Raw genomic sequence first — 26,381 nt, 5'->3', positions numbered from 1 at the left:
ACTGACTTGTCTTCTCAGCTATCCAGGACCCAACTCTAGCCTTACCAGTTCTGTCTGATTTGAGAATGGCTGCTCTTCATCAGCACATCTTCCTCTCACTGTGGGCTTTCCATCATCAAATCCCTTGAAAAGTTCTCCACTGATGGAAATCAGCCCAGATCCTCTAGAAAACTTGAGGCATTGCATGTACGTATATTACATTCCAAGCTGAACAGTCTAGTACAGCTTTGGGACTGGGAACCCCTTTTCTAATCCATGCATGTTAAACATTTGTAATATTGCCATCTGAATTTCTCTATCTGCAAAAAAGAGATAAATGAAATTTGCCAACCTCACAGAAGGATGAGGTTTCTGAGGTGTTCTTTTACATTCTGAAAGACAAAAACTGCTTTATGAAGTTAATTATTGTTGGAGCAATCTAAGACAACCAAGATGTTGACAAATTGCTATGGGCTTGTCAGTGAGAGTTCTCAGCTATACAGCTTTCTTGTTGCTCATAATAGTGTTAGCAGTGACCAACTGCATACTATGTGAAGGCTGTGTTTCTGAAGAAGTGTAATGTTTTCCAGTTTCTCCTTCCAATGTAGGAGATAAATGAGTTGTGATCAATGAGAAGTGGAACATCTCAAAAGGCCTGCTGATCCAAAGCCTGCTTATATAGAAATGTTACAAAGACTGAACTACTCTACAATTACGTTGTTACTATTTTCTGAAACTTAATTCTTTGCACATACTTTTGGGACTTTTTTGTTTTGCTGTAGAGTACTGGGTAACATCTCTAGTTTGAATTCATTGATTTCTATCTGACAAATGTTAAAAATAGCATAAGGAAAAGACAACATCAAACATTCATTCTTAAAGCAATATATACAGTCAACAAAAATCAACACAGTACTTCTTGCTTATGTTCCTCTCAAGCTTTCAGTCTGCTAGGCCCTTCAGCTGTGTTTTCTGCTGTTTGGCTGTTTTCTTTATTAGAGTCAATTAGACGTCTAGATCACATATACACAAGGCTCCGTATATCAATCTAAAAATGTTAGAATTTAAAGTGCAAGACTAAGATACATTTTTGTTCTCAACTGGAAGGCATACTGCATGCTTTCAATAAAAGAACAGATGTCAATACTGCAGCAAAACCAGTCTCTAAATTTGTGAGAAGCAGAAGTTTATTTGGTTAGTTGCCTTTATATACAATCTTAAATAACCTAGAAAAAAAGTAAGTCTTTCTATGAAGGAGATTTTTTCCATTTTGGCTACAGCATCATGCTGCCTCAGCAGGGTGCACACACCACTTAAAAATTAAGCTGATTTTCTCTTGATTGCAAATGCACAGAACACCTAACAACAGGCCAGGTTTCTATCTGAACAGACTGATGAAATGTGGTAATGGTTTTCTGTGTTGGAAATCATATTTTTAGTCAGATGACAGACAGCAATAAACAACAGTTTAAATTATTTGAATGAAATAATGAAATGTGGAAGAACAGACAAAAATGTCCAATAGGTTCACGTAACAAAAACTGAGGAAAAGTTTGTTTCTGTATGAGTTCTTTTGTCTTCTCAGTTCTGCATAAAATGTATCGGGCGATATGTCCAAACTTAAAGTGTAATGATCATAAAAATCACTATGGCAGCTGGGGTGGTGAGGGTGGAGAGCCATGCATTAATTTAAAATTATTGTTATTGAGATCTTTTCTGTCAGTTAAAATTTACCAGACACTCCAACAAGTCAAGTGTAGGAAGGTAAGATAAATAATAATTAGTAGTCTTCCTCTGTAGAAGCACCATCTGTGCCATGCCAGCAATCACAGCCTGTTAGAAAGAGCAGTTCATTTAGCTGCTTTGTGCTTGGTGCAGCATTGGCATTGTTTGATAATGAATGCACCCCCTTTGTTTAGCAATCATGATTCATTGTATTTGTAATTTAGCGATCACAGTGTTTTTACCCCTGCTAATTCATGTTGCAGCTGCATTTCTAGATTATACAGAGACCATATTTCTCAAATACAAACTACCATGCTCAACTCTTTTCAGTTTCTTAAGTAGGGTAGATTATAATCCATATGGGAACTTGAGTTCAAGGAATTTTCAAGCAGTAAAGACAATGGGCATGTAAATTAATTCGTGTATGGGGGGGGAAAAGTCCTGTTCCTAATATGTTCCTGTGTTTGCTTATATACCTGCTGATAATTTTTCTTGTTATCACTGCAAACTGTGATCCACCCAACTGATTACAACCTACACAGAGGGGTGTAGCATCAGAGATTATTACTGGAACAGTAGTGATTTAAATTTTTCTTCCTGTTTTAAAGAGTCAGATGTTGGACCTCCCTAGCCAGGACTTTTTAGCTTCTCTGTATTTTGAAGAAGTAAACCTAGGTCCTTTACCACTTACAGCTCTTAAAAATACTAAAGAGAACAACCTGTTGATACCCAAAACAAATGACCAAAGACCACTGTGGGTAATTCAATTCATTTTGCATTACCTTTGATGGAAAGCCTGAGCTATCTCTGTTGGCCAAAAGGTTCATACAGTGCTGCAGATGTTCAGTTCCACCCTGGAGAAAGCTTAATTTCAGAAGCAAATGAATGATCTTAATATACTATGTAAATAGTTATAAAATGAATATAAATTCCCAGGAATTAAATTAAAACTGGTGGAGTTGCTCAAGGTATGTGCCAATATTAGTGGGTGGTGAAATATATCAGGCTATAAAAATTTTTGGCTAAATTCAGCTCTACTATAACAAATTGCTATTAGGTCAAACTCTGGTCTAAAGCCATGCGCTCACAAAGCATACAGGTAGATGCCTCACTGGAAGAACAGTTCTTATCTGTTAGACAGAATAGGATGAATAATGAATGTGGTTTAGTGCTTTACTTTTAGGGCCCTGCAATTTTTTTTCTGTTGTTATGAAGTTAAAAACAGTAAATAATTTTTTCTTGTTGCTGATCCTCAGAACATTTTTTTTTTTTCTACATAACAAACTGATTGTTTCATTAATGAACAGAGAAGTCTCAGGAAGTAAACTTTGTAGATTCAGAAAATCACCTTGTATTTGATCATGGTCACTTTTCTTTCCTTTTGCTTTAAGCTGCTCATTGGTTGGCACAAAATAGCTACTTGTAATAAAGACATTTCCCAGGCTAAAAATTAACCTTGTAGGAAAACAGTTGGTCCATTATCTTTGAGTGCATCTTTTCTAAACTAAGTATATATAAGAGAACCATTTTCAGAAGAGTACATTAGATTCTAGATACTGCTTCTGTTTATAACTAAAGCTATGAATATTAATTCTCTGACCTGAAAAATCAGCCCTTGATGTTTTGGAGGAGAAAACTGTCTTTTTATTTTTCACTGAAACCATAAGAAAATGAAAGATGGGTGGAATCAGCAATACGTAGTCACAGTGCTGCTGTACAACTGGAACTCCTGTTTTGTGGCCTTCAGCTGAACCTTATCCCATCTCTACATCCTCCTGCAGTACTGAGTTCTATCTTCTTAGTCAAACAGAGATTTTGTAGAGAAATGGCAGGAAACCTGATACCAAGAGCTATTTGTAGTCAGTGTCTTTGTTTCATTCCTTACAACCTCTAGTCATGATTTTTTTTTTTTCCAGTTCATATTTACTGGATAATATTAAGGCATGTATCAAATTCTGGCTGTCCAAATGTAATCAAAAGGCTTACTGAGACCATCCACGACTTGGAGAATAAAGAAGTATATGCTATTCTGTACACTGTAGAATGACAGGCCCTTTTGGAATCAGTGGATAAACTACAGTGAATAGGTAGAAGCCAATGCAAAACAAGTTTAAAACTGTTATTGTATAAGTAAATTAGTACTGTTCTTTTCCTTTTATATAGTGTTTTGATTTTTTTCCAGGCTATGTCTTTGTTTTTAATCTCAGCATATCAGAGGTGTTAGGTGATCCATATTCTTTCAGATATTCTAAAAACCCAGAAAATTTTATAAAGGGAAACAGAGATGATATGATAGATTGGGATTTTTATCCTGTAAATAAAATGTCAAGAAAGAAATTTAATGATCGTTTGTTAGCATGTACAACTTATTAATACAGTGGAAATTGCACTCTCAGAATCTTTCCACTGGTAATATATTAGAGAACTGAGATTATGAGCTCAGTCTCCATGTCTTACAGGGACCTCCTGGAGCAACTGGTGCTGAAGGCAGACAAGGTGAAAAAGGTGCAAAGGTAATACATTCAAGATTTTTTTTTTTTTAGGACCATGAAAATGTAAACTAGTGAGAAGTAAATTGCTTATCATGCACTGAGTGTGAAACTTACCAAAGTAGTAATAGGTAAACTGTAAAATCTAAATTAAGACCCAGAATTAGTAGCAATACATAATGGAGTACCTGGTGGACTCTCACCAGTGTAGGCCCAACTTAGCTCACCCCTGTGGAAAAGAAAGATGAGCATGCTTTGCTGGCACCACATCTTTATATGAGGCTATCAAAATTTTGTTCAGAAAACTGTCCTCTGCAGAACGCTGTTTTAGAATCGCTTTTAAAAAATGGAGTAAGGAAATCTTGCTCTCACTTTGCAGCTTGTATAACCTTACACTGCCAAGCTTAGTCAGCTCTTCCTCTCTGACCTGTTGCTTATGTTCTCCCTAGGGTGAACCTGGTGCAGAAGGGGCTCCTGGAAAAACAGGTCCAGTTGGCCCACAGGGGCCTGCAGGAAAACCTGGCCCAGAGGGTCTCCGGGGCATTCCTGGCCCTGTGGTAAGTAAGCGAAGTTTATAATAATATTTTAAATGTTGCATTTCTTGTACACCCTCTGGTAAAGCAAACTTTGTTTTATTCTAGGGAGAACAAGGTCTACCCGGAGCGCCAGGTCAGGATGGCCCTCCTGGGCCTCTGGTGAGTACCCTTCCTTTCAGTGCCAAAACAGAAAAAGCACCTTTTAAAACATACCATTAGCATGTCTGTGCATTTACAGAAAACGGAATGTACAAGTCAGTTCTTAGCAGAAAGTCACTATTCTCTGCACTTAAGCTATGTACCTGAATTCAAAATCTTTCCAAAAGCATTCCTGCCTCCCCAGTGAGAACTCAGAATCTGAACATCAGCTATAAAATTTTCATATCAGACTTTACCAGTATATAAAAATGAAAGTGGAAAAAATGGGGAATTTAAAGTGAAATGCATAAATCAAGACGTTTACCCTAAACCAGTCTTTCTCCTTCATGTGAATATGTGAACAGGAGCAATTGCCTTTTCTTTAATTGACTGAAACACTTTCATGGGTGAAAGTGTTTGGGTAACTGATTACATTTCCAAAAATGTTCCAAACATGCAACTACTTAACCTATAAGCAAAGAGTTTCAGAACATCTATTTTTATGCCCCACACACTAGGTAGGGGTTTTTTTCCGATGAACAGTGATCTAGTGCATAGGTCCATCTATTGATCACTTCTTGTATATAATTATGTATGGTATTACAATGGCACTTACATATAATTTCATTTTTCTCTGTCCCTTAGAAAACAATAATGAGCAAATAAGGTACTGAGGAAACCTTACACTATTGCTCTTTGCCCTTCATTTTAACATTCGCATTTTGTCTAAACTCTCATGGATAACATATTGCTTGTAAGTCAGAGGTTGGAAACAATGAATGAGAAGCTGCAAGGAAAAGGACTCCCCTGTGCTGAGCCCATAATAAAAACGTTTTCTCTCCAAAGAGTTTATGATGGGATCACCACCATAGTTTTTTAGTTATGTGCCCAATTTACAAATAAAATGCATGGGAGATAAATCAGGGAATGGAAAACTGATCTCCTCAATTACAATTCTGTGCTGAAATCTAAAAGTCAATTATTCAGCAATCCCTTTCCCACATGTCAGTCACCAGAAGCCTCCAAATACATCACCAAAAGATCTCTCTTCCAACATTTGAGAGCTTAAATATTCAATTCAAATCTGAAGCTGAGTGTAATAATGAACTATATACTCCCAAATGCATAGGGTTCTTTTCAGCTCAGCAGAACTTTTTTTAGATGCATTGCTGCAACTTAAACTTTATTTTGGACTTTAAGAAAGTGAAGTTTGTATGTAGAAGTTGCTGATATTAGGTTTCCCTCCTTCCTCTCCCTCCCTCCATAGTAGATTGCTATCAGAAGAATATGAAAGCAGATTTGCAGCAGAGCACAACACACTGCAGGTGAAAAAGTCTGATTCTGTATTCCAGAAGCTTAAAAATTTCATTCATGAATTATGTATTTGCCTAGGCTTTTGCATCTAATGATATCCTGAAGTAGAGATGGAAAGGATACGCACTGAATAATATTTTGTACATGAAGTGTTACGGCACTTTTGAATCTGTGCCAGGTTGAAAAGGTCACTTATTACTGCTATCCATATCATAACTTCACAGATGTCCGCTGCCAGCAGGAGACTGGTAGTGATGAGATACTGACTTAGTCTAGCAGCTCTACACCTAATGCATACATGTTCAGTATGAGACTAATAGCCTCTGAGAAATGACTGCCTTTTCTGTGCTTGCATACGCACTGCATGGCCTGAATCTTTCACCTTATTCTGCACAAATTACACAAAACCAGCATTGCCATTCTTATGAACCTCAAAAGATTTCTCAAATCCCTCAAAATTCTTCTAAAATTATAAATAAGGATTAAAAGAAATTAAAAAAAAAAAAAGCTGGAGAATAAACAAACCAAGGAGATTTTAACAAGTTTCATATATAATCTTCTTCTGTGCCATCTATTCAGCTGTATTTTTGACTATTGGTAAAATAGTATCTTTCATGGATTGCTCTTATGACCCCAGCAAAGATTAAAAGAGCACTGTCAGGGAAAAGAAGCTTGTGTCAAGTTATAAGAACAAGATTATTCAGTGGTTTTTGCAAGGGATGTGCAGAAAGTAAGACCTATCCATGTGAATGTGTTTATCCTTCGCGGTGGTTTCCCAGGTAGCAAGAGCTGCAGTGGAGTTTTCCAATAGATTCTCTAAGCATCAGCTTACATTGGAATCGCCTGAAAAAAATGAGTGGTTTGGGTTGTCCCCTCCCCACACCCACCCCAGAAATGTGGAAGGGCTGGTAGAATGGTTCTGTTGACCCTGTGTTGGTTGTTTGCAGCTCTGTCTCCTGCCCCAGCATATTTCTGTTTACAGAAATCTAGCTACATGGAGTAATGTTTAGGGACAACTGCAGATAAAATTTAGAATAAAGCGCATTTCTTTCATAAAGTAACATGTCTTTACTGTGCTGCATAAAGGATGGCTTGTAAATAAAAACTAAAAATTGTAAGCTGCTCATATGATGTGAATCGTGTAAGTACCTATAAAGGTAACAGTTTAACACCTCTGTAAGGTAGGGGTATTATCCCTATCCAACAAACAAGCAGTTGAGGCCCAAACAGACTAAGGCAGTTCCTAAAAGCATTTAGGATTGCCCAGGCTAGTATTGAAAAACTTAAGTAATTTGTGTAACTAATCACATTCAGAAAAGTGACAAAGAGCCATAAACTTGTACATGTCAAGTGGACCTAGCACACCTAGATCACATTAAGTAAGCCTGCAATGTCAAGTAGAAAAGACTTGAATATTTAGAAAATATAGATTTAAATGCATTATTCATGGTCATACAGGGATTTCAGGTGGCAAATCAAGGAAACCATAATCCCGAGACAACGCTCTGAGTGCTGAAACAAACTATGAGGTAGCTCTCCAACAAAACAATATTGAGGAGCAGCTGTTATAAGCAACCTGATTTATATTCTGCAAAAATCTTTCTGAGATGTAGTAAACTGGGAGAAAACAAATTAAGAGGATACTTTCCACTGTCTTATGAAAGAAAGGACTAAAATAAGCAACTAAAACAAGGTACAGCAATTAAAGTGGAAGTAATAATTGAAAACATGTAATGTAACCACAACCAAAATTAGGTTAATCAACAAAAATTGCTTGAATATTTTTTTAAATATCACTTGTTTCACTGGACACTTTCAGTGCTCTTTTAAGAATTCAGTTGACCCTCTGCTGCTTAGATTAGATTCTAATCATACAACCCTTTATAGATTTCTAATTATAAAGTAATTTAAATGCTACAGTAGCATCATTATGCCTTTTTAAAAATACATTTCAACTTTATCTTGGGCCCTAAATCACATGCCATCAATCACAACCATCAACCACTGAATGACACTGTACTTTGACCGACACTACCTTTAATAATATTTCAAGCAAACATGATCTGTGCAGTGTGTTAAAACTTATTCTAACATTACTTCCCTTGATTTATTTAGGGTCCACCTGGCTTGCCTGGCCTGAAAGGAGATCCAGGTTCCAAAGGAGAGAAGGTATACTTTATTCATTGTTTGTACATTTGACCCAGTCTAAAAGCCTGTATAAAAATAGCAGAAACACTAGGGGTTTTGTATCAGAAAGCAAAACAACTTACCCTGTCTGTCAGCTTCCCATAGCCTTTATAGTAATTGTGCAGTTTTAAGCCACATCTAATATCCTGGAGATATATAGAATGAAAAAGATTACTGCCTGTGTGGTAATCCATTGACCATGTGATTCTTCCTTGCAATGAAAATCCCAAAGACATTGATGTAAAGAGAACTGTTGGTTTTACAAAAACAAAGTAAGTAGAAATAAAAATATTTTTATTTTAAGACAACAAAATGTAAATATTTAACAGCTATAACACTTTCTTTTGAAGTAATGGATTGAGACATCCAGGATAGCATTTTCTAATGGAGTCCCAGCAATTTATTGATTGCTTGTGTATCAGAGAAAAACTGTACAGAGAAAGGGATACGAATATGATTATATCTTGTGAATTTCAGTTTTTGTTTACGTGCTTGGATCAGCTGTTTATACAGCTATATTACATGTGGAAACGAATGTGCAACTATAATATGCTTATAGCATCTAAATGCGAAAGTTGGGATGAAATTTGTACCCACAGGTATTGTTATTTCTGCATCAGTTTCAGTAAGGACTATGTTGCACTTAGATCTCTTTCACTGAATAAGCAGTCACAACTTGCAAATAATCCCCAAGCCTAAAAGGCCAATTAACAACAATGAATACGCTTTCAGAATAATTTGGTTTTGGGTTAATTGTTGTCTAGCAACAGTGATGACATTTGAAAGCTCTAATTTGTGTGTTTGCAAAGCACATTTGCTTTTATATATATTGAGTTTTAACTATATTTTCTTCTATCTTGTTTAGGGACATCCTGGTTTGATTGGGCTGATTGGACCTCCAGGAGAACAGGGTGAAAAGGGTGACAGGGGTCTTCCTGGCCCACAGGGATCTCCTGGAGCCAAGGGTGATGCAGTGAGTAAAACATACTTGTGTTTTTATTCAAGTTCCATGCAAGCAAAGGGTACATATTCCAGTCTTTCGAGAGACATAAAGTTGCTATAAATATTTAACACCCAGAGCCTCCTGCTAGACATTAAAACTTTCCTAGATATTGTACAAACACAGTGAAGTTAAACAGCTTAAAATGAGATCATAGAGTGCTTCAGAAGATGAAGGAAGCACATAACACCTAAGTTAAGGACGAGATAAAACTAGGAGCACCAATCTCATCATTTTTATCAACTGCACTACCTGAAATAGCTTCCTTTCTCTGAATTATTAAGCTATGTTTTAAGACACTATGTAATAAGTGAGGTTGCCAAGCCAATCTGAAGGGGAACACCATTGGGACTATAATTACTGCATGTAGGAACAACTACAAGCAGCTCAAACTGTCAGTAATATTTTAAACTTACAAACTATTTTGAACCCTAGCAAATGGCCTAAATCAGAAATCATCAGGGTTGGATGCTTCGTAGGACTACCTTTTTCATAGATATGCATTTTTTAATCCAGTCCAGTATGTAAAATACTTCAGTTCTGTACTTACTCTCTTACTCTTTCTTAGGGAATTTCCGGTCCTGCTGGTCCACTCGGACCCCCTGGTCCTCCTGGTTTACCTGTAAGTAACTTTATCCAGTCCTCCTCTTCAGAACACTCCCATGTTGTGTGGAATACACTCCAACTATAGTTATATCTTCTTGCCCGTAGGGTCCCCAAGGTCCAAAAGGTTCCAAAGGATCTAGTGTGAGTAATTCTCCTCTCTGTCTTTTGTTCTTTTGCTTAACTTTTGTGTGTGTTATTTTTTTAACGTTGTGTAGCACAATCCACACTGCATTTCTTTCATTGCTTTATAGGGCCCTGCTGGTCAAAAGGGTGACAGTGGGTTACCTGGTCCACCTGGTCCTCCAGTAAGTAAGACTCTTATTTGACATGCATGCACATTACACTGACAGGACCACCCTGTTTTGACAAGGCTAGAAAACAGCATTGGTGAACTTGCAGATAAGGAAAATATTAACAATTGTTTAAAAATTAATTTTTCAGGAAACACAAATCCACCAGACACAGAAATACATTGTCTGCACTGAAAAAAAATTAGAAACTTAAAAAAAAAAAACACAAAACCCCCCACAAACAAAAAACCCCCTCTCAATAATTATTTAATGTGTTATATTGAAGCACAGAAAATTGAATGATATTGGTATCCCCCTGTTGATACTTTCCAGTTTCTGCTATTTCTTTTTCATATCATAACAATCCGAAATGAAAACAGTCCAAATCTGAATGAAGTGTTTCAATTTCTTGAAATGAAATACTGCTTTGTAGACCCCAAGTGGAATTTTAAAGTTTTATCATAGGAAACATCCACAGTTTTCATTTGTCAGAGGCTATGCCTGTGCTTGAGGGAACTGCCAGGGATAAAAAGGCAATCGCAAGTTAGTTCTGCACACTTAACTTATATGAGGGCGGCACACTCTTCCCCAATCTGAAAGTTTACAGCAAAACAATGGTTTGGCCTTCTACAGTCATCTTTTTCTGCAGGTAAATCAAAGCTTACAGGCATAAATGTGAAGGAAATAAGTGAAATAAAGAATTTGAAGAAAGCCTAATCAAATCATCTCCAAGTCACATTCTGTGGTCTTCATCTGTGTATTTATGCAGCTGAAAAACAAACAGAAAAGGTAACCAGATACGTTGTTTTCCACTCAGGGTCCTCCGGGTGAGGTAATCCAGCCGCTGCCAATCCAGTCACCCAAAAAAACAAGAAGATCTCCTGATTACATGTTATCTGATGCTGGTGATAATATTCTGGATTATTCTGATGGCATGGAAGAGATCTTTGGTTCACTGAATTCACTGAAGCAAGACATTGAGCATATGAAGTATCCAATGGGCACTCAGAATAACCCAGCCCGAACTTGCAAAGACTTGCAACTTTGCCACCCAGACTTCCCAGATGGTATGTTAATATTGCATGACAAAGGCAAACAAAGCTGAAGTTATGATCTGTTAAGATACTCTGGCAGAATGATTAATCGTTGGTAGATGGTTAATATAGTTGCTCAATAAATAGTCTCATTAATCCATTTTTGTAGGTATAAAAGCTTATAAAATGTAAGTAGGAGATGTTCTCTTGGTAAAAGCCAAAATTCTTTAAATACATAACCTGATCTGGTTTTAGATTTAAAACTTTTTGAAGTGCTAAATAAAAAAGTTATTGTTTTGAAAGGTGGGTCTTGCCTTTTCAGAACTATCCAAACAGGAGAGGGATGAAAGATTGATGCTATTTAGATCAGTGGGAAGTAAAATCACAAATGTCAACATGCTGGGATAGCTAATAGCTTCTTTTAAAAGAAACACGATTTTAGTAGCTGTATACTTTAGCTTAGCATAATAATATAAAATAGCATTGGTATTATATGAGATTTATTATTGATTATGACTCTTAGAAACAATAATTTGTTCTACTGCAAGACCACTGCTTGTTCTATATCTTTCAGCAAATAGACATGCAAGTTTATCTGATACTGTTTAATGCTACTAAGTACTAGCTTAATAAAATGCAGAGTAGTATGAACAAGACACTGTGTTCTGAAGTACTATCTTGATGTAATTATTCTGTGTTGTTTTCTTCTTTTTTTCTAACTGAGTTTACCTCTCTGGAAAGGTTTTTGAAAGCCAGCTTTCACAGAGTTTTCATCCTTTCATATTTTTTTTGATTGCAATGGATATTTTTTCCAGTTCAAAGCAATATTTTTCTGTTTTTAAATAGGAGGAAAAATAAATTTTGACAGCTTAATAATATTTTATTGCCTTCACTCTAGATAGATAAAAACAGATGGTTGCCTTGAGGAGTAGTTAAGCAGTGTATGTGCTATATGAAAAGTACATATTTTACAATTCAGTACCCTCCATAATAATGAATGTTTTTTATAGAACACATTCACCTTCTTCATTTACCAGTATTTGCTTATTATTTGGAGCTTTCTTCTTATAAAAGTAATCTTATTTTGTTTAAAATAAAAATAAATGCATTCATTAAAATACAAAATTCTCCAGGGACAAGACTTACAGGTAGGAAAGACTGTTTTCAATAAATACAGCCTGAACCAATAGAATTTTAAAATAGCATAAATGCTTTGTCTGTGCTCTGTGTTCAGAAGACAGAACTGGTGAAAGGGTTTGTCATTCCTCTTTGAAACCTCCACTATTTGCTTGAAACTGGATTAGAGAAGTAGTGTCAGAAAATCATTTGCTGTCCTGCTGTGAAACTAGATGGAGATAAGGACCCACATCACAGAAATCATCATTACAATTAGAATGGTAGATTTTAAACAGCCCTGCTTTTTAATGGACCTTGGCTTGACCGTGGCTCTCTTTCATGCCCAGCCTTCATTCACCCTAGCGTTATAGGGCCTGAATTTCTCAATCATGCCAGTCAAGTAGGACTGCTGAAACTATGGGAAGCCTCATGCAAGTTTTAACTGTCTTTCCTCCCGTGTCACCTAACCAAGCATTAGTTAAGGTGTTTTTATCAACTAAAGCAGCCTGAAGTTTCACTAGTGTTGTGAAACTTCATAACCCAGTAGTAGAAACCATCTTTGCCTGAGGTATATCTCTCAATGGAAGCTTTAGGTACTTGTGCCAGCTACAACCTCACCAAGCCCTATGCAGCCACCTCGTTATGTAGGTAGGTATGCAAATGACTCCAGAGTTTACTCTCTGACATAAGCCATAACTTATTTCTGCCTAAGGCTGCCTCTGCTCTGGTTTTGAGAGTGCTGTTACCACAGGTACAAATTATCTTTGTAGCTGAAATACTGAAATGGCCAAATTGTTGAGACCTGCAATGTATGCTTCACACATAATATCCCTCCTCCTCTAAACTGAGGTCTCTGCAGTTCCACCAAAACCTCAGCAGTATCCTGCAATAGAGTCATGGTTTGAAGTAAAATTAGACAAAAACAAAAGGATGCAGATAAAATGTCGTGGTTTAAACCCAGCTGGCAGCCAAACACCACGTAGCCACTCACTCACACTCCCCTGCCCAGGGGATGGCAGAAAGAACTGGAGAGGTAAAGGTAGGGAGACTCGTAGGTTGACATAAAAACAGTTTAATAATTAAAATAATAATAACACTAATAGAAAGTACAAATGGGTAATGCACAATGCAGTTGCTCACCACCCTCTGACTGATACCCAGCCTGTTCCCAGCTAGCAATCCCAGAGAAATCAAGATCCTGAAATGCAATCCCAAAAGCGAGAGTCCCCCCTTCCCGGCCAACCGTCCTCTATATACTGAGCATGACGTTACATGATATGGAATAGTTCATTGGCCAATTTGGGTCTGGTGCTCTGGCCGTGCTCCCTCCCACCTTCCTGTACACCTGTGCACAGGCAGGACATGGGGAGTTGGAAAGTCCTTGCTTTCTTAGCAACTGAAAACATCAGTGTATTGTCAACACTCTTTTCATATCAAATCTCACACCAAATCCAAAACACAGCACTGTTCTAGCTACTAAGAAGAAGAAATAACTCTATCCAGCTGAAACCAGAACATAAAAATAGACTTTGATCCTGGTGTTATCTTTCATAAACAACAACAGCAACAAATCACAAGGCAGAAAAGAAAGGGTTGCTTTCTCCTCATTCAGATAAAATAACTTTGCTACAAAGTTTGGAGGGCCATTAAGTAGCAGTAAAACCTAGATCTTCCAAATACCATTTCCACTATATAAAGCAAGTATTTTCTCATTTGTTTTAGGGGAATATTGGATTGATCCTAACCAGGGCTGTTCTGGAGACTCCTTCAAAGTATACTGCAATTTTACAGCAGGTGGGGAAACTTGCATCTACCCAGATAAGAAATCTGAAGGAGTAAGTACCAATCGGTGTTTTCAGTTGGCTGTTGACAGATCCTATTATGCTGTTGCGATGTTGAACTAAACAGGATAATTACATTGTCACATTTTCATATATCTGTCTTTCTGATTACATCAAAATTTGCATAAATCTGAATGAAGTGGTAAAATGGTACATATTTTTAACAAACAGCATTTTCCCCCTTTTGCTTAGATAGGGAACCTACGCACCTGCTTGCTAACCTTTCACTGCATTTCAGAATGCAACATAGCTGTGCAGCCAGTTAAAGTGCATAATCTAGCGTTTGACATCTAAAAGCTAAACTCTTACTGTGCTTCTCTTGTGGGTTCATTTATATCTATTTATTTATACTGATGCAAAGTAGATGTAAAACACTATGTATTAACAGCGTCCTCGCTCATTGTTATAAATTACCTCTGGTGGGGCATATGGTGTAGAGGAAGGCTTTCTAAAAGCTTGCCTAAATGAGAGAGATCTATCAGCATCAACACCAGTGAAAAATCTAATTTAGACAGTCTTCACAGGAACAATTTATACCAGCAGTTTACCTGAATCTTAACAGATGACAACAGTCTCTCTTAAATAGAACTAGCGCTCTTTATAAGCTATCACCTTAGATTCCATTTAAAGTCACTAATTTGAAGGCATTCTATGCAATAAAAATATCCTATTTTAGAGTTTTAAAGAGGCTGAGATCTCAGAAAGAAGAACCATTCTTTACTATCTGATGTGAAATTTGTCCCAGGTAATGTAAAACCTTTGTATCTGTTAACATATATTTTAAATACTTCTATCCCTGTTGTTTTATCACACAGGTTAGAATTTCATCATGGCCAAAGGAGAATCCAGGATCTTGGTTTAGTGAATTTAAGCGAGGCAAACTTGTAAGTTGACACTGCAATGTAACAGTTATTCACAAATCAAGTACGTGTTATCAGTGATCAACAGATCCCAAGGAAATTTATAAATATTTAGATAATGAAAAGACTTTTCAGCCCCAGCCTTTTTGCCCTAAATATCAGAGCATCTATATGTCCTCTTGCCACTGAACAGCAGAAGCCTCCTCTGTATTGTCCCACAATGATCCCAGTGGTCACCTGCACAGCTGACGGTCAGGATCTAGCTTCTGGCAGACCACACATCACCACTGAACCTTAGTAAAGCAGGTGGAGCATAGATCCCCTGCCCCATTGTAGGTAACTGGAAATATACTGAGTATGCAAAGATGAGACTGCAAGCTGATGTAACTTTATAATTAACTAAAAACAGATTCCTAAGGAGATTCTGCCGTTTATGGTAGGAGTAATTGTCTGTCTTCCCCATCAGAATGAAGCTAAAATATGTAGTTCTTCATCCTAAGTATATTGCTACAACATGAAAATCTATTTACTGAGTCATAGCTTTATTGAACTGTAAAACTCCATAAAATGTTATATGTTAGTTGATTTTTTTTTTTTTTATTAAGGACAGTTATGTGGTTCTTTTGTCAATAATTTTGTTTTGCATTTTAATGAAGGAAATAGATAAATATTCATGTAACTCATATATTCTCCAGCTTTCCTATCTGGATGTTGAAGGCAATTCCATTAATATGGTCCAAATGACATTCCTTAAACTACTGAGTGCCTCTGCCAGACAGAATTTCACTTACAACTGTCATCAGTCTGTAGCTTGGCATGATGCATCATCTGACAGCTATGACAGAGCGCTAAGGTTCTTAGGATCGAATGATGAAGAAATGTCTTATGACAACAATCCTTACATCAAAGCTCTTCACGACGGCTGTGCAGTAAGTATAGGTTCAGAAGAGTCTTTACGAAACCAACCTGTCAATTAAAGTAAAAATCAAATATTCATTTTTTTCACAGCTTTCTTCTGAGAAAAGCTTTCTAATCACTTTATTTTTAATGGACTGCCATTTAGTACATTTTTAACTACAGTACACTAGTCCCTTATTTAATTTTCATATATACACCAAAAAAACCCCAAACCATAAGCCAAGCAACAGACATGGAACAAACCTGGAATGGATACAGGCTGTCAGCACCAATGTGCTGAAACTAGACTATCTGGTAGTATGAGCACAGTATAAGAGAAGAACACAAGCGAAAAAGCATAATCAGGTGAAGCAGCCCATCAGCAGAATATATTTATACTCAGAATCAAGGCATATGCAGACAGAATATTTAGTGAATACAGTAAAAACATATATGAACTAAGCCATATGGATGTACCCAAACATAATGAATTAATTGCATAGTTTGATATGTGACTTTGCATTTCCTTTTCTCATTTTTTTGATAGTCAAAACCAGGTGAAGTTTGTGGATTGTACCTTTCAGAATCCTCTCTTAGCTTAGCTAAAATCCCTGGAGCTGTACAAACATGCATCAGCTCTCTGACCACCTCTCCGGCAGGGTCTTTGTAGGCATAGCAACTGTTACCTCTTTACAGAAACAGAATGGTTTGTACTGAACACTTTGAAAAAAAGACATCAAAGGAGCAAGTGACAGCTGAAGCTTCATTAATTATTTTGGGGTTTGATATGGGAGCATTTTGAAGGCAGTTCCTCAGAAGTCAGTGATAGAGAATCAGAGCCCTGAAAGTGCCAGGATACATACCTGGCTCTGAGACAGAGATGCAGCTCGGGTAGATGCAGAGTCTCCTCCCCTTAGTAATGAGAGTCTAATACATAACTGCTTCATGTCAGCCTTTCTGTATGCCCTGTATATTTATTTTGCTTTTGTTATCCACAGCTTGAGAGAGAGCTAGAAGTGATTTAGGGTGTAACTCTGTCACTAAACTAAGAACACTCAGATCTACCGATTTGGATGCTTATCTAAAGTCCAAGACCCTGGCACAGCTGAAAGGGGTCTCAGCAAGATTTAAGAAACCATCTGAACAAAGTGCAGTCCTGATAACTAACAGGATGACTTGGCTGGATGATATTTAGAGGAGGTAGAGAGCCTTTGTTAGAGAAGTAAGGGTGTGCCTTCAAACCTGGTTTCTAAGCACATCAGTTGGCAGTCCTGACAGACTACTACTTTCTTTCATGTCCAAAAAGCTGCTGTAATATTTTGTGAGATGGTTACAGTCTTTCTTCTCAGAAGTGGATCTTTCTTCTGTCAGAACTAATTAGTGATTTTTTTCACAGGGAAGACATGCACTGTTATGAGAATACTGTTATTATTTATTAAACAGTATAGATGTGAACTTAGAATCCTCTAAGAAACATTAAATGTCTTAGATAATTTTTCATTTGTAGGCCTATTTTAGTAAGTCAAAAAGCTATGGGTTGATCTCTTTCTAAAATCAAAAACATTCCATGTCACATTTTAAAAATAAAATCCTAAGAGAACATAGTTTGTAATATCTGGTGCATGAGGGGGCAATAATTTACAAATTCTACACTTCAGAGAGAACCTATGAAGATCTACAGCACATGTCTACTGCTCTGATATATAACCATGTTTGCTTTTTTTTTTTTGCTTCTTTTTTAACAGTCAAGAAAGGGCTATGCAAAGACAGTGATTGAAATCAACACACCCAAAATAGACCAAGTGCCTATAGTTGATGTGATGATCAATGACTTTGGTGACCAGAACCAGAAGTTTGGATTTGAGGTTGGTCCTGTCTGCTTCCTTGGTTAAGCTTATGACAAAATCAGATCAACAAAAACGTTGCACTTTGGTGCTACCAACCCACTTCATGCCACATGCAAGTTTTGAATAAGGATGGCATAGAAAATATGTCTTGCTGTGTATGTATGTCTTATCTAGAAAGTAATTGTTGCCCTTGTAGGGCCAGAATCACATGACTTAAACTTACTTTGCAAAGATGCTGTGGCACAGACAGACAACATAGGGCTTACTTTAGGAACACCCCCCTTTGGATTCCTTTGGTGCTGTAAAAAAACGAACGACATGGTGCTCCTTCCATTACAACAAAGAGGTGTTAAGAAAGTGTTTAATAAACTGTAATTATTCTATGTACAGTACTATACTGTTATTTCTCTGTCCATTTCCAAAACTTGCATGTGTCTCTGAATTGCATCTGGCTCTTATTTTATAATTACAAAACTACACTGTCAATACTGTGTATGTATTCTGAAAAAATAAAGCTGTAATTGCCAGTGAAGCGAATTCCATTTCTGATTAATAATAAAATCCCTTTGTATATATTGTTGTTGAAGAGCTTTGTTATTTGAAGTCGCCAGCAAAACTTAAGGTGGCAAAACTGGACAATCTTGAGCAGCACACTCAAACAACTCTTTTCTGCTGATATCACTCTCTGATGTTGAATTTCAATAAGGAAAGCACCTTCAAAGGTGCTGTGTTCCATGGTGCTATACCTCAGACTTTTTATTTTCTTTTCTAATTCCATAATTTCATAAGATACCTGTATATACCTAAAATAAACAAGTTTATATTTTTGGGTGGGGAAAATTTGTAAGAAAAAAAAACAACTTCTGTGTAAGAGATCTGTTAAAAATCTGTGTGAAATAAATTAGTCATATAGCTTTCCTTTTTTATTTTAAGATCATCTGAATTTGTTTCCATTGTGCTTATTTGGTCTGCATAAATATTAAAACTGGATTCTAAACAGTTATTTATGGGTTTTTGCAGTGTTTACTTAGATTTTTATGTAAGCAATGATGGATGTTTGCTTCCTGAACTGGATACTAAAAGTTCCACAGAATGGTCCTATACAATATTTGCCCATCCCATTAATATGATTTATTTTTTCCTGTTATTTCACCTGAAGGCCAGGGATGCAATATGTCTAGGTCATGTGATTCTACATAGTTGCTAAGCAACATACGAGGGGACTGCTTCCTACAGAGCTGTCTTTGACCCAAACTGTTATAATTTGCTATTCAAATCTCACCAAAAAAAAAATTGGTTTGGCCTTCCCTCTGAACATTTTATTCAGGTAGTTTTAAGTAGAAATTACATTTTAGCTTTACAACAAAAATCCTTTTGTAATTATTTTTCATAATATATGTAAGACTTGAAAAGAAATGTTTGTTTCTATTTCTTATAAATTGTTAAATTAAATAGTACTAGTTTCTGCTGGCTCATTTCCAACTGGTATTTTCTTATGCACGTTTATACATGTAAAAGTGAGATTTCAAAAGTCAACTTCTTGCTGTTCATATTTTCTTTTATTTTTGAACCAAAGTTTGTAACTGTCACCTCAAAGAGGAAAATACAAATTTTATTAATAAAATCAAGTCTTGTCTACCTGGGTTGGTCATTTTCTTTTTTCAATGTCCAAAAGTCACCCACTGTTATTACTGTAACCACTCTGCTTCCATAACATCCAGACTCAAAAAAAAGACGTCTTACTACATGTCCTGGCAAGCACTGGGACCAGCAGGGGGAAAAGAAGTGTTAATAGAAAAGATGCTGATCTGGCCATTGGTAGTATGCAGCAACGCTGATAATTTCACATTTCGTTTATACGGATTTGTAGCTGCAGCAGTCCACATGATACTATCAAACACAAGATAAGAACCTGACATTCTTTCCCTAGCCACTGTCTTACAACATTGTAACGCTTGAGTGCTTCACAATCTCGTGCTTATCCTTGTAGGATCCCATAAGGTAGGTAAATGACCCTATTTATTGATGGGAAATGGATGAGAAGAACCAAGAAACCAAGACCTAGAAAGTACTGGAACACAAAATTTCCAGTACCTTGTTTTAGATAGTGGAATCAAAACTGGTGATGGGTCCAAGCTAGAGACATGATGTGTCACCTGGGGCCTCCTGCAAAATATTTTTTTAAGCTGCTTACTGTTCTTTATGAACTCTGGTCATGTCCATGGGAGCTGTGAAAGCAGCTCCAGTAAGTTTGGCAGAGGAGCAGTTACTTTTTGCAGCTCAAGTGAGCTAGGTTAAGTTAGGTGCTGAGTTGCTCAACCCTATGTAAAAAAACCACCACTTTAGGTCAGGTGCTTTAGGGTGATTTGGGTAAAAAAAACTAAAGATGATTGTGATTTGGCAGAGTCAGGATTAGGCTGTAGCAGAATGGTGTTTCTAAGACTGCAGTGACGTATGCAAGAAGCCAAACAAACCCAGATCTTTTCCAGAATTAATCAAAGTATCTTTCCAAGGTTCATGTTAAAAACATCCCAAAGGAAGAAATGAACTTGAGTCTTCTACACCTCTCAGGCAAAGACTCATCAGGTTTATTCTTTAGCCCTTCTTAAGGCCTTACCCAGGTACCTTCCTTATAATTTATCCTTGTCATGAAAACATCTCACCACCGCTCGTTATTCTAACTCCTCTTTGTCCATTCTCTGTTTCAATATGCTGTTCTTGTTCTCTACAAGTTTCTGATTAAAGGGGAAAAATTACCATTATATAGTCTTGCCCTCAAGAAAAATTATGCTATTTATTTTTCCCTGAAAAAAAGCACTCTTCCCAACAGAAATAAATTCCACATCAAAACTCACACTTCAGTCTTTCTATGAAATAAACTTCAGAGTCTGTAGTCAAATCCTACTGGCCATAAAAACACAAAACCTCAGCTTCATCATATGCCGTCATAAAAAAAATACCCACTCCAAAACTATGAAAGCTAAATTCCCTAACCAAGCCCATGAGAAAACAAAGATCAATATTCTTCACACCACAAATTAAAAACCTTTGTAATCACACACAAAAAAAAAAAAATTGCTGTATGACATCTGGATTTTACTTCTAGAAACTGACAACAGAACCTGTATGTTCTGTAATCTTGAGGTTTCACCCTACCTACCTCAGAGCAGACTGTGCAGTTTTTCTTGAACGTTTGCTCCGAGCCTCTCTCTAAAGAGAGACAAGCTGTACTAGCAATGGTATATAGCTTCTTCACTGCAAATACAGATGTTGCTGTCATGTTGCATGGAAATGGAGTAAGTAGGCACACAGCAAACACAAGGCAACAAATATTACACATTGAGGCAATGTTTTGTTCAGAATAACATGGATGTACACTAGATGTCAAGCTATGACCATAGAGGTATAGACTGTCCTGTGCATAGGTGTAGTTTCTTCTACCCCCCACCCCTCTCGCCTTTCCTGTTTCTAATCCAGGATAGGGCAATATCAAATCATCATGACTGGCACATCTCTTGGAAAATTTCATAAAATGTAATGAAGATATTTTTGTCAGTCTAAGTGGGCAGTCATTATGACTAACATCAACAGCCACCTTGTAACACAAAAAGCTACCATTTGTTTCAAAAAATAAGCACAGTTAATTGCTTAAGATTCTTCCCCTTGGGAACAGCTTTGTTAATTTTAAAATGAAGCTTCACATGCTAATGACTGGTAGGAGATGCCTTAATAGCAATTGATTTTCTATTACAAGCACACTCATTTTTCTGTGAATGAACCTCTATTGTACACACACCAAAAATAACTTGAAAATGACAAAGACAGGATATTAAATGTCATGTCTATTATATTTACCTGGAAAGGCATCTTGTTTGTGTTCCTTTTCTAGACACATGTCAGAGGCTCATTGTTAATTTAGTAAAAAGCAATGCCAAGATTATTGCAAACGGGTAGAGTGCTATAAAGCTATTTATTCATTTTGTTTTCAATAAGGACATCAAAGATTATTACAGTGAGGAAGGTTGCAAGCATACAGATATTCAGACATGCTGCTTTAGCCAAAACTGGGCTTTTTTCTATCTCATCTATGTGAACAAAGGCTATGTTCTAATGAGAGAGGATGGAGTCAAAGCCTACAATGCTACCATGCACATGTTTTGTCTAGGTTCTCTCAGGAGCTTTGCCAGACCTTGACTTTGTTTCCAGTTTCACAAGGGTGGAGAAGTGATCTCTGTCAAAACATGTCTAACTTCAGTAAGACAGACAGGAGTTGTTAAGAATTCAGCAGCGGGAATGGGATCTAAGTGTCTTCTCTGCTCCCTGATATGGTCTGAGAAATTATTTTTTTAACATCAAAAAGCCATTGTAGCTAAATCTTGCTGAAGCATAAAAAAACCCCAGCTTGCAGTGATTAAAATGCTGATGAAAATCAAAATTCAGTTCATCCAATATGCTCCCATTACATTATACACTACTAAAATATAATTTATATAAATAGGAGATGATCAAGGGCCCAGTCAGTGGCTTATGATAAAATCCACAAGTAAGAAGTCAATGCATCTGTCTTCCTTTTCTTGATGGTGCCAGTTCTGTTCCAAGTCCAGAGTTTACTCTCCAGGAAAAACCTTGAGCCTGTTATCTGATTTCCTTTCATCATCATTTAGTAATTTGCATTTTGGTGGATGATGCTGACTATTTGATTGCCTTTCAATGTCTACTATATATTTCATGAGCTGTTACAATCTAATAGTAGCAGTAGTTTTCAATTTCCTGATTGTCAGCCATTCAACACCCAAGTGACTAACGTTACCGCTTTTTCTCATACTCAGCTGGTATTTTCAGAGCAACATAAGGCTCAACAAGGATAATCACTCAACCTCCTTCGTGATTTTAAAACAAAAACCATCTGCCACAAACAGCATCAATAAGTCCTCAACAGATAACAAGAAAATGGGAAATTAATCACTTTCCAAACAACACAGTAAGGAGAATAGCTGATGGAACATTTATCGTTTCTTCTTCTGTGTACATTAAAGACAACTATATGTAAGTACCCGTCAGAGTTCTTTAACAGCTCGCAAAGCCATCTTCTAATTTTGCGCTCTGGCCTTCACTTTATGCCTTAAATGGTGGTCAGTAAAATTATCTGCAAGAAGAAAACCAAATTAATTCTTCTCTAGCCCCAGAAGTTCTCTAAACTGGAACTTCTGCTGTGTTTTCACTATAGTAAGGATGTAATGGGTAATTAACTTTCTGAGTCCACAGGGCTGTGACAACAAGGCTGCCCAGAGTCCTAAGGTCATCCTAATGACCAGGAATGAACACAGATGCCTCTCATTCAGTTCCCATCTCACCCTGAAACATCTCATAGCCAGAGATCTTGAAAATGGCCACAGCACACCATGTGCTGCAGCAACATAAGGCCATAGTGTGGTGCGGCCTGCAGAGGCCCAGCCTGCAAGCTCTGTAGTTCCCTAGCACAAGTAAAAAGTAAACATTGCTAGAGCAGAGCCATAAACCTGAGTTTTTCAATGGAAAATATTAACCAAATGTTGAAATTGTGAACTGAACTCAGGATGTGACTAACAAATAACAATAACAACATTCCAATAAAATTGGTGTTTCTGAAACGGAAATTTGTTCTTTCTTAGTTTACCTGGAATCTTACACAGAAAGCCCACTGAAGTCAGCTAGAGTATTATCACCAACTGAATGACTTCTCCAATAGCCACTGTTCATCACAGCATGTAAAGTATGTTAGGTGAATGAGAAGTGGCGAGATTTAGAATTAAGTTATTTTTATTGACATAAAAGCCTATTTCTGTCAAATATTAACAAAAAGAAAAAGGTAAGGTTTTATATTCTATTCATACAGTCTCTCGAGCCTATGCCTTTTTTTATCAGAATATCACCTCAATGGCAGCTCAGGTGAGAAAGTAGCTCTGCTTTGTGGTCCTGTTGCCCAAATTGGCTCACAAGATAACACAGCACAATGTGAAGGCTCAGGCTCTGGAGAATGCATAAATATATAATCTTCATAACATTCACAATTCAGTAACTTTCTGATTTGGATGTGTAAGGATGACTTATCCCTTTGTTATTCCTCAGAAGGATTTTAGAAATATCCACTTTGCTCTAGGCCTGCAGACTTGCTCAATGCAGATATTAAGATCAAAGCTGTTTACTGTCAGAGAGGGCCAAAAATGGAATTTTAATTTGTAAAAAATTTTCACAGCACTCCCATTTCTGAGCAGAAGAAAGTCTGTTTCACCTGCCCACCTCTCCCCTTTTTTGTTTGTGATGTTTCCATTTGAAACTGTAAGTTGTTTTCTTCAAACTGACTGAAAATACTTGACTGGTAGGAGGAAGGCCACTGGTATCCACATTGAGATTGTTTCCCTGTGTACTGGGGGACAGGAGCTGAGTCAAATACTGACAGTTGAATAGAATAAAGGCATCTGTATAAAAGAAAGGCAAAATAAAACCAAGCAGAAATACTTCTCAGTGTACACAACAGAAAGGATAAAACTGTAGGGGAAAAAAGGAAATAAGGAAGCAGAGGGGCAATGCGTGGGAAAAGGACAATGGGAGCAAAACGTGGCTCCCTCCTCTCTCTCCTCTCCGGTGAGCAACCTTTATGGCCCAGTCTGTGAGCATCCCATGTGATTGCTGGTGTACAGCAGCTGTTTCTCACAGTCATTGCAAAGTGGAGGTGTGCACCAGTCCCCTAGTTAGGAGGCAGCAGCAAAACTGGTTTATAAAAATCAAACCTAAATGGAGTAGCAAAGACCACAGGCCCCTGTTAGCTGTCCCTTCCTCTCCCTCCTCTCTCTTCCCAAGAGTACCTCAGTCTTAAACAGACATTCCTGAAGTTGTTTCCTCTTCAGGAGCTCTAGTCTCACGGTTCAGCCACATTTTATTGTGGCACTGAAAAGTACAGGACCTCTGAAAGGGGGGTGAGAAGCTTAACTTTTAAAGTCAGGTACTTGAAGGCGAGAGAAAGGACGATGCGGGAGGGTGAGCAGGGTGGGAAACCAATACACGAATCAGCCACACTAACATGCTGCTAGACTCACATAACGCCTGTCTGGGCCATCCAGACACCCAGATTAGGAATAGGCAATGACAAGGGCTGCTCAGTTTCTGTGTCCTTTTTCTACCACAGAGAAGCATATGGGTCAGGCAGCACTACAGTCCTCCCGAGGACTGTCTCTGCAACAAAAGTCAAATGAAAACAACAGGGAAATCAGTTCATGTTGATGACCTCGAGAAACCTCCCTCTGCACATTAAAGTTGGTCTATTTCATTTTCTAAACACATTAACCTCAAAATAAAGGCATAGTATCTTGAAGAACTACATTTAAACTAGTGTCACATCTTTCTGTGACAATTTTCCTGGAGAAAGCAATAAAAAAACCTAAAAAAGGGACAGTACTCGTGAACTGATGATACCTGAAGAATTTCCTGATTAAATGATTCTTGACTATTTCAAGACATTATGCAGTTTTGCATGTGTGCATTCATTTCTCATGTTTTGCATAATCTTTCTGATGACTGTATATGCAAGTGTACCATGTAGAAACAGCAGCTAGCCAGTGTGATTACTCATTAAATTTAATGAGTAGGTTAGAATTATCTACTATAAAACTAAGATGAAAGCGAAATCACAAATTTAAAAGCCAACTAAGGGCTGAAACATATGCAAGCACACTTAGTTAATACCCTCTTAATATGCACAACAATAAATACTTCATATAGATATACAGAAAATTTGGATGCACGTTACCCAAGTGGAACTCAGCTGTGATGGTGTATGAAATGACACATTTAACTCTAATGAGACGCCTAAATCAGAGGAAGCAAAAGCACCAAAATACTTTAGGGCACTCTTGCTCTTGCAACACTGGAGCATTTTCATGACATAGGTAGCAACAGTCAGATAGCAGTTTACATTTGATGTTTGAACACAGTGAAAGAATATAGATCTTGATGCAGGCTTTCAAATCTCTGTAAATAAATGTGGGCTAACTCCCACACACGGAAGACAGGGCTGTAACAAGGCAAAAAGCAGAAAAGGGTAAAGCCCTGGGCCTGCAAACACTAAAACATGACAAGAGAGTATTTACAAAGGAAGAGAAAGCTGACCAAGTACAGCTGAGGAAATATTTAGCCTAAGCCCTCCTTTAACAGTACCTGGGTGGTTTTTCCGAGCAAAACTTTCAACCTCTGCCAAGGAGGAAGTTTGCGTTGAAGCTGGCAGAAAGCGCTCGTTGAGGGGCAACCAGCCGCTGCCCTGGCGCGGGCCCGACAGGCTGGGAGAGGCAGGGCCGAGGCCGCCCGCAAGGGGCTGTGCCCCGCGATGAGGCGGTGCTCGGGGGCGCGCAGAGCCCGCTGAGCGCGCAGCAAGCGCGGAGACACGCCCGCTGTGGGTGAACACCCCGCGCAGCCACCGCCGGCCGCCCGGCCCCCGCGGGCGGGCCAGGGCAGCGCCTGCACAGGGCGCCCCCGCAGCGCCCCCCGGC

The 26,381-nt window shown here is 37.7% G+C and overlaps 1 protein-coding gene and 1 long non-coding RNA gene across 5 annotated transcripts in view; one reads left to right on the top strand and one right to left on the bottom strand.

Moving 5' to 3' along the window:
- Positions 1 to 19,497, top strand: part of COL11A1 (collagen type XI alpha 1 chain) — a 164,409-nt gene extending 144,912 nt beyond the window's left edge. For all 4 annotated transcript variants that reach the window (XM_074832648.1, XM_074832647.1, XM_074832646.1 and 1 more), the window contains 13 exons: positions 4,164 to 4,217; positions 4,643 to 4,750; positions 4,835 to 4,888; positions 8,297 to 8,350; positions 9,234 to 9,341; positions 9,937 to 9,990; positions 10,080 to 10,115; positions 10,226 to 10,279; positions 11,082 to 11,331; positions 14,137 to 14,249; positions 15,071 to 15,139; positions 15,811 to 16,044; positions 17,758 to 19,497. In XM_074832648.1, the coding sequence (XP_074688749.1) occupies positions 4,164 to 4,217; positions 4,643 to 4,750; positions 4,835 to 4,888; positions 8,297 to 8,350; positions 9,234 to 9,341; positions 9,937 to 9,990; positions 10,080 to 10,115; positions 10,226 to 10,279; positions 11,082 to 11,331; positions 14,137 to 14,249; positions 15,071 to 15,139; positions 15,811 to 16,044; positions 17,758 to 17,904 (1,335 nt within the window). In that variant the 3' untranslated portion in view covers positions 17,905 to 19,497. The remainder of the gene's footprint in view (positions 1 to 4,163; positions 4,218 to 4,642; positions 4,751 to 4,834; positions 4,889 to 8,296; positions 8,351 to 9,233; positions 9,342 to 9,936; positions 9,991 to 10,079; positions 10,116 to 10,225; positions 10,280 to 11,081; positions 11,332 to 14,136; positions 14,250 to 15,070; positions 15,140 to 15,810; positions 16,045 to 17,757) is intronic.
- Positions 15,959 to 24,318, bottom strand: LOC141926597 (uncharacterized). Its single transcript, XR_012624159.1, has 3 exons — positions 24,139 to 24,318; positions 22,914 to 23,005; positions 15,959 to 16,081 (listed from the first exon to the last, which is right to left on the bottom strand). It is a non-coding gene; the product is annotated as an uncharacterized LOC141926597 (long non-coding RNA).
- Between the last annotated feature and the right edge of the window lie 2,063 nt (positions 24,319 to 26,381).

This window comes from Strix aluco, chromosome 8 (assembly GCF_031877795.1).
Source record: "Strix aluco isolate bStrAlu1 chromosome 8, bStrAlu1.hap1, whole genome shotgun sequence".
In the NCBI taxonomy this organism is placed as follows: domain Eukaryota; kingdom Metazoa; phylum Chordata; class Aves; order Strigiformes; family Strigidae; genus Strix; species Strix aluco.
This window is presented reverse-complemented; position numbering and strand designations above follow the sequence as displayed.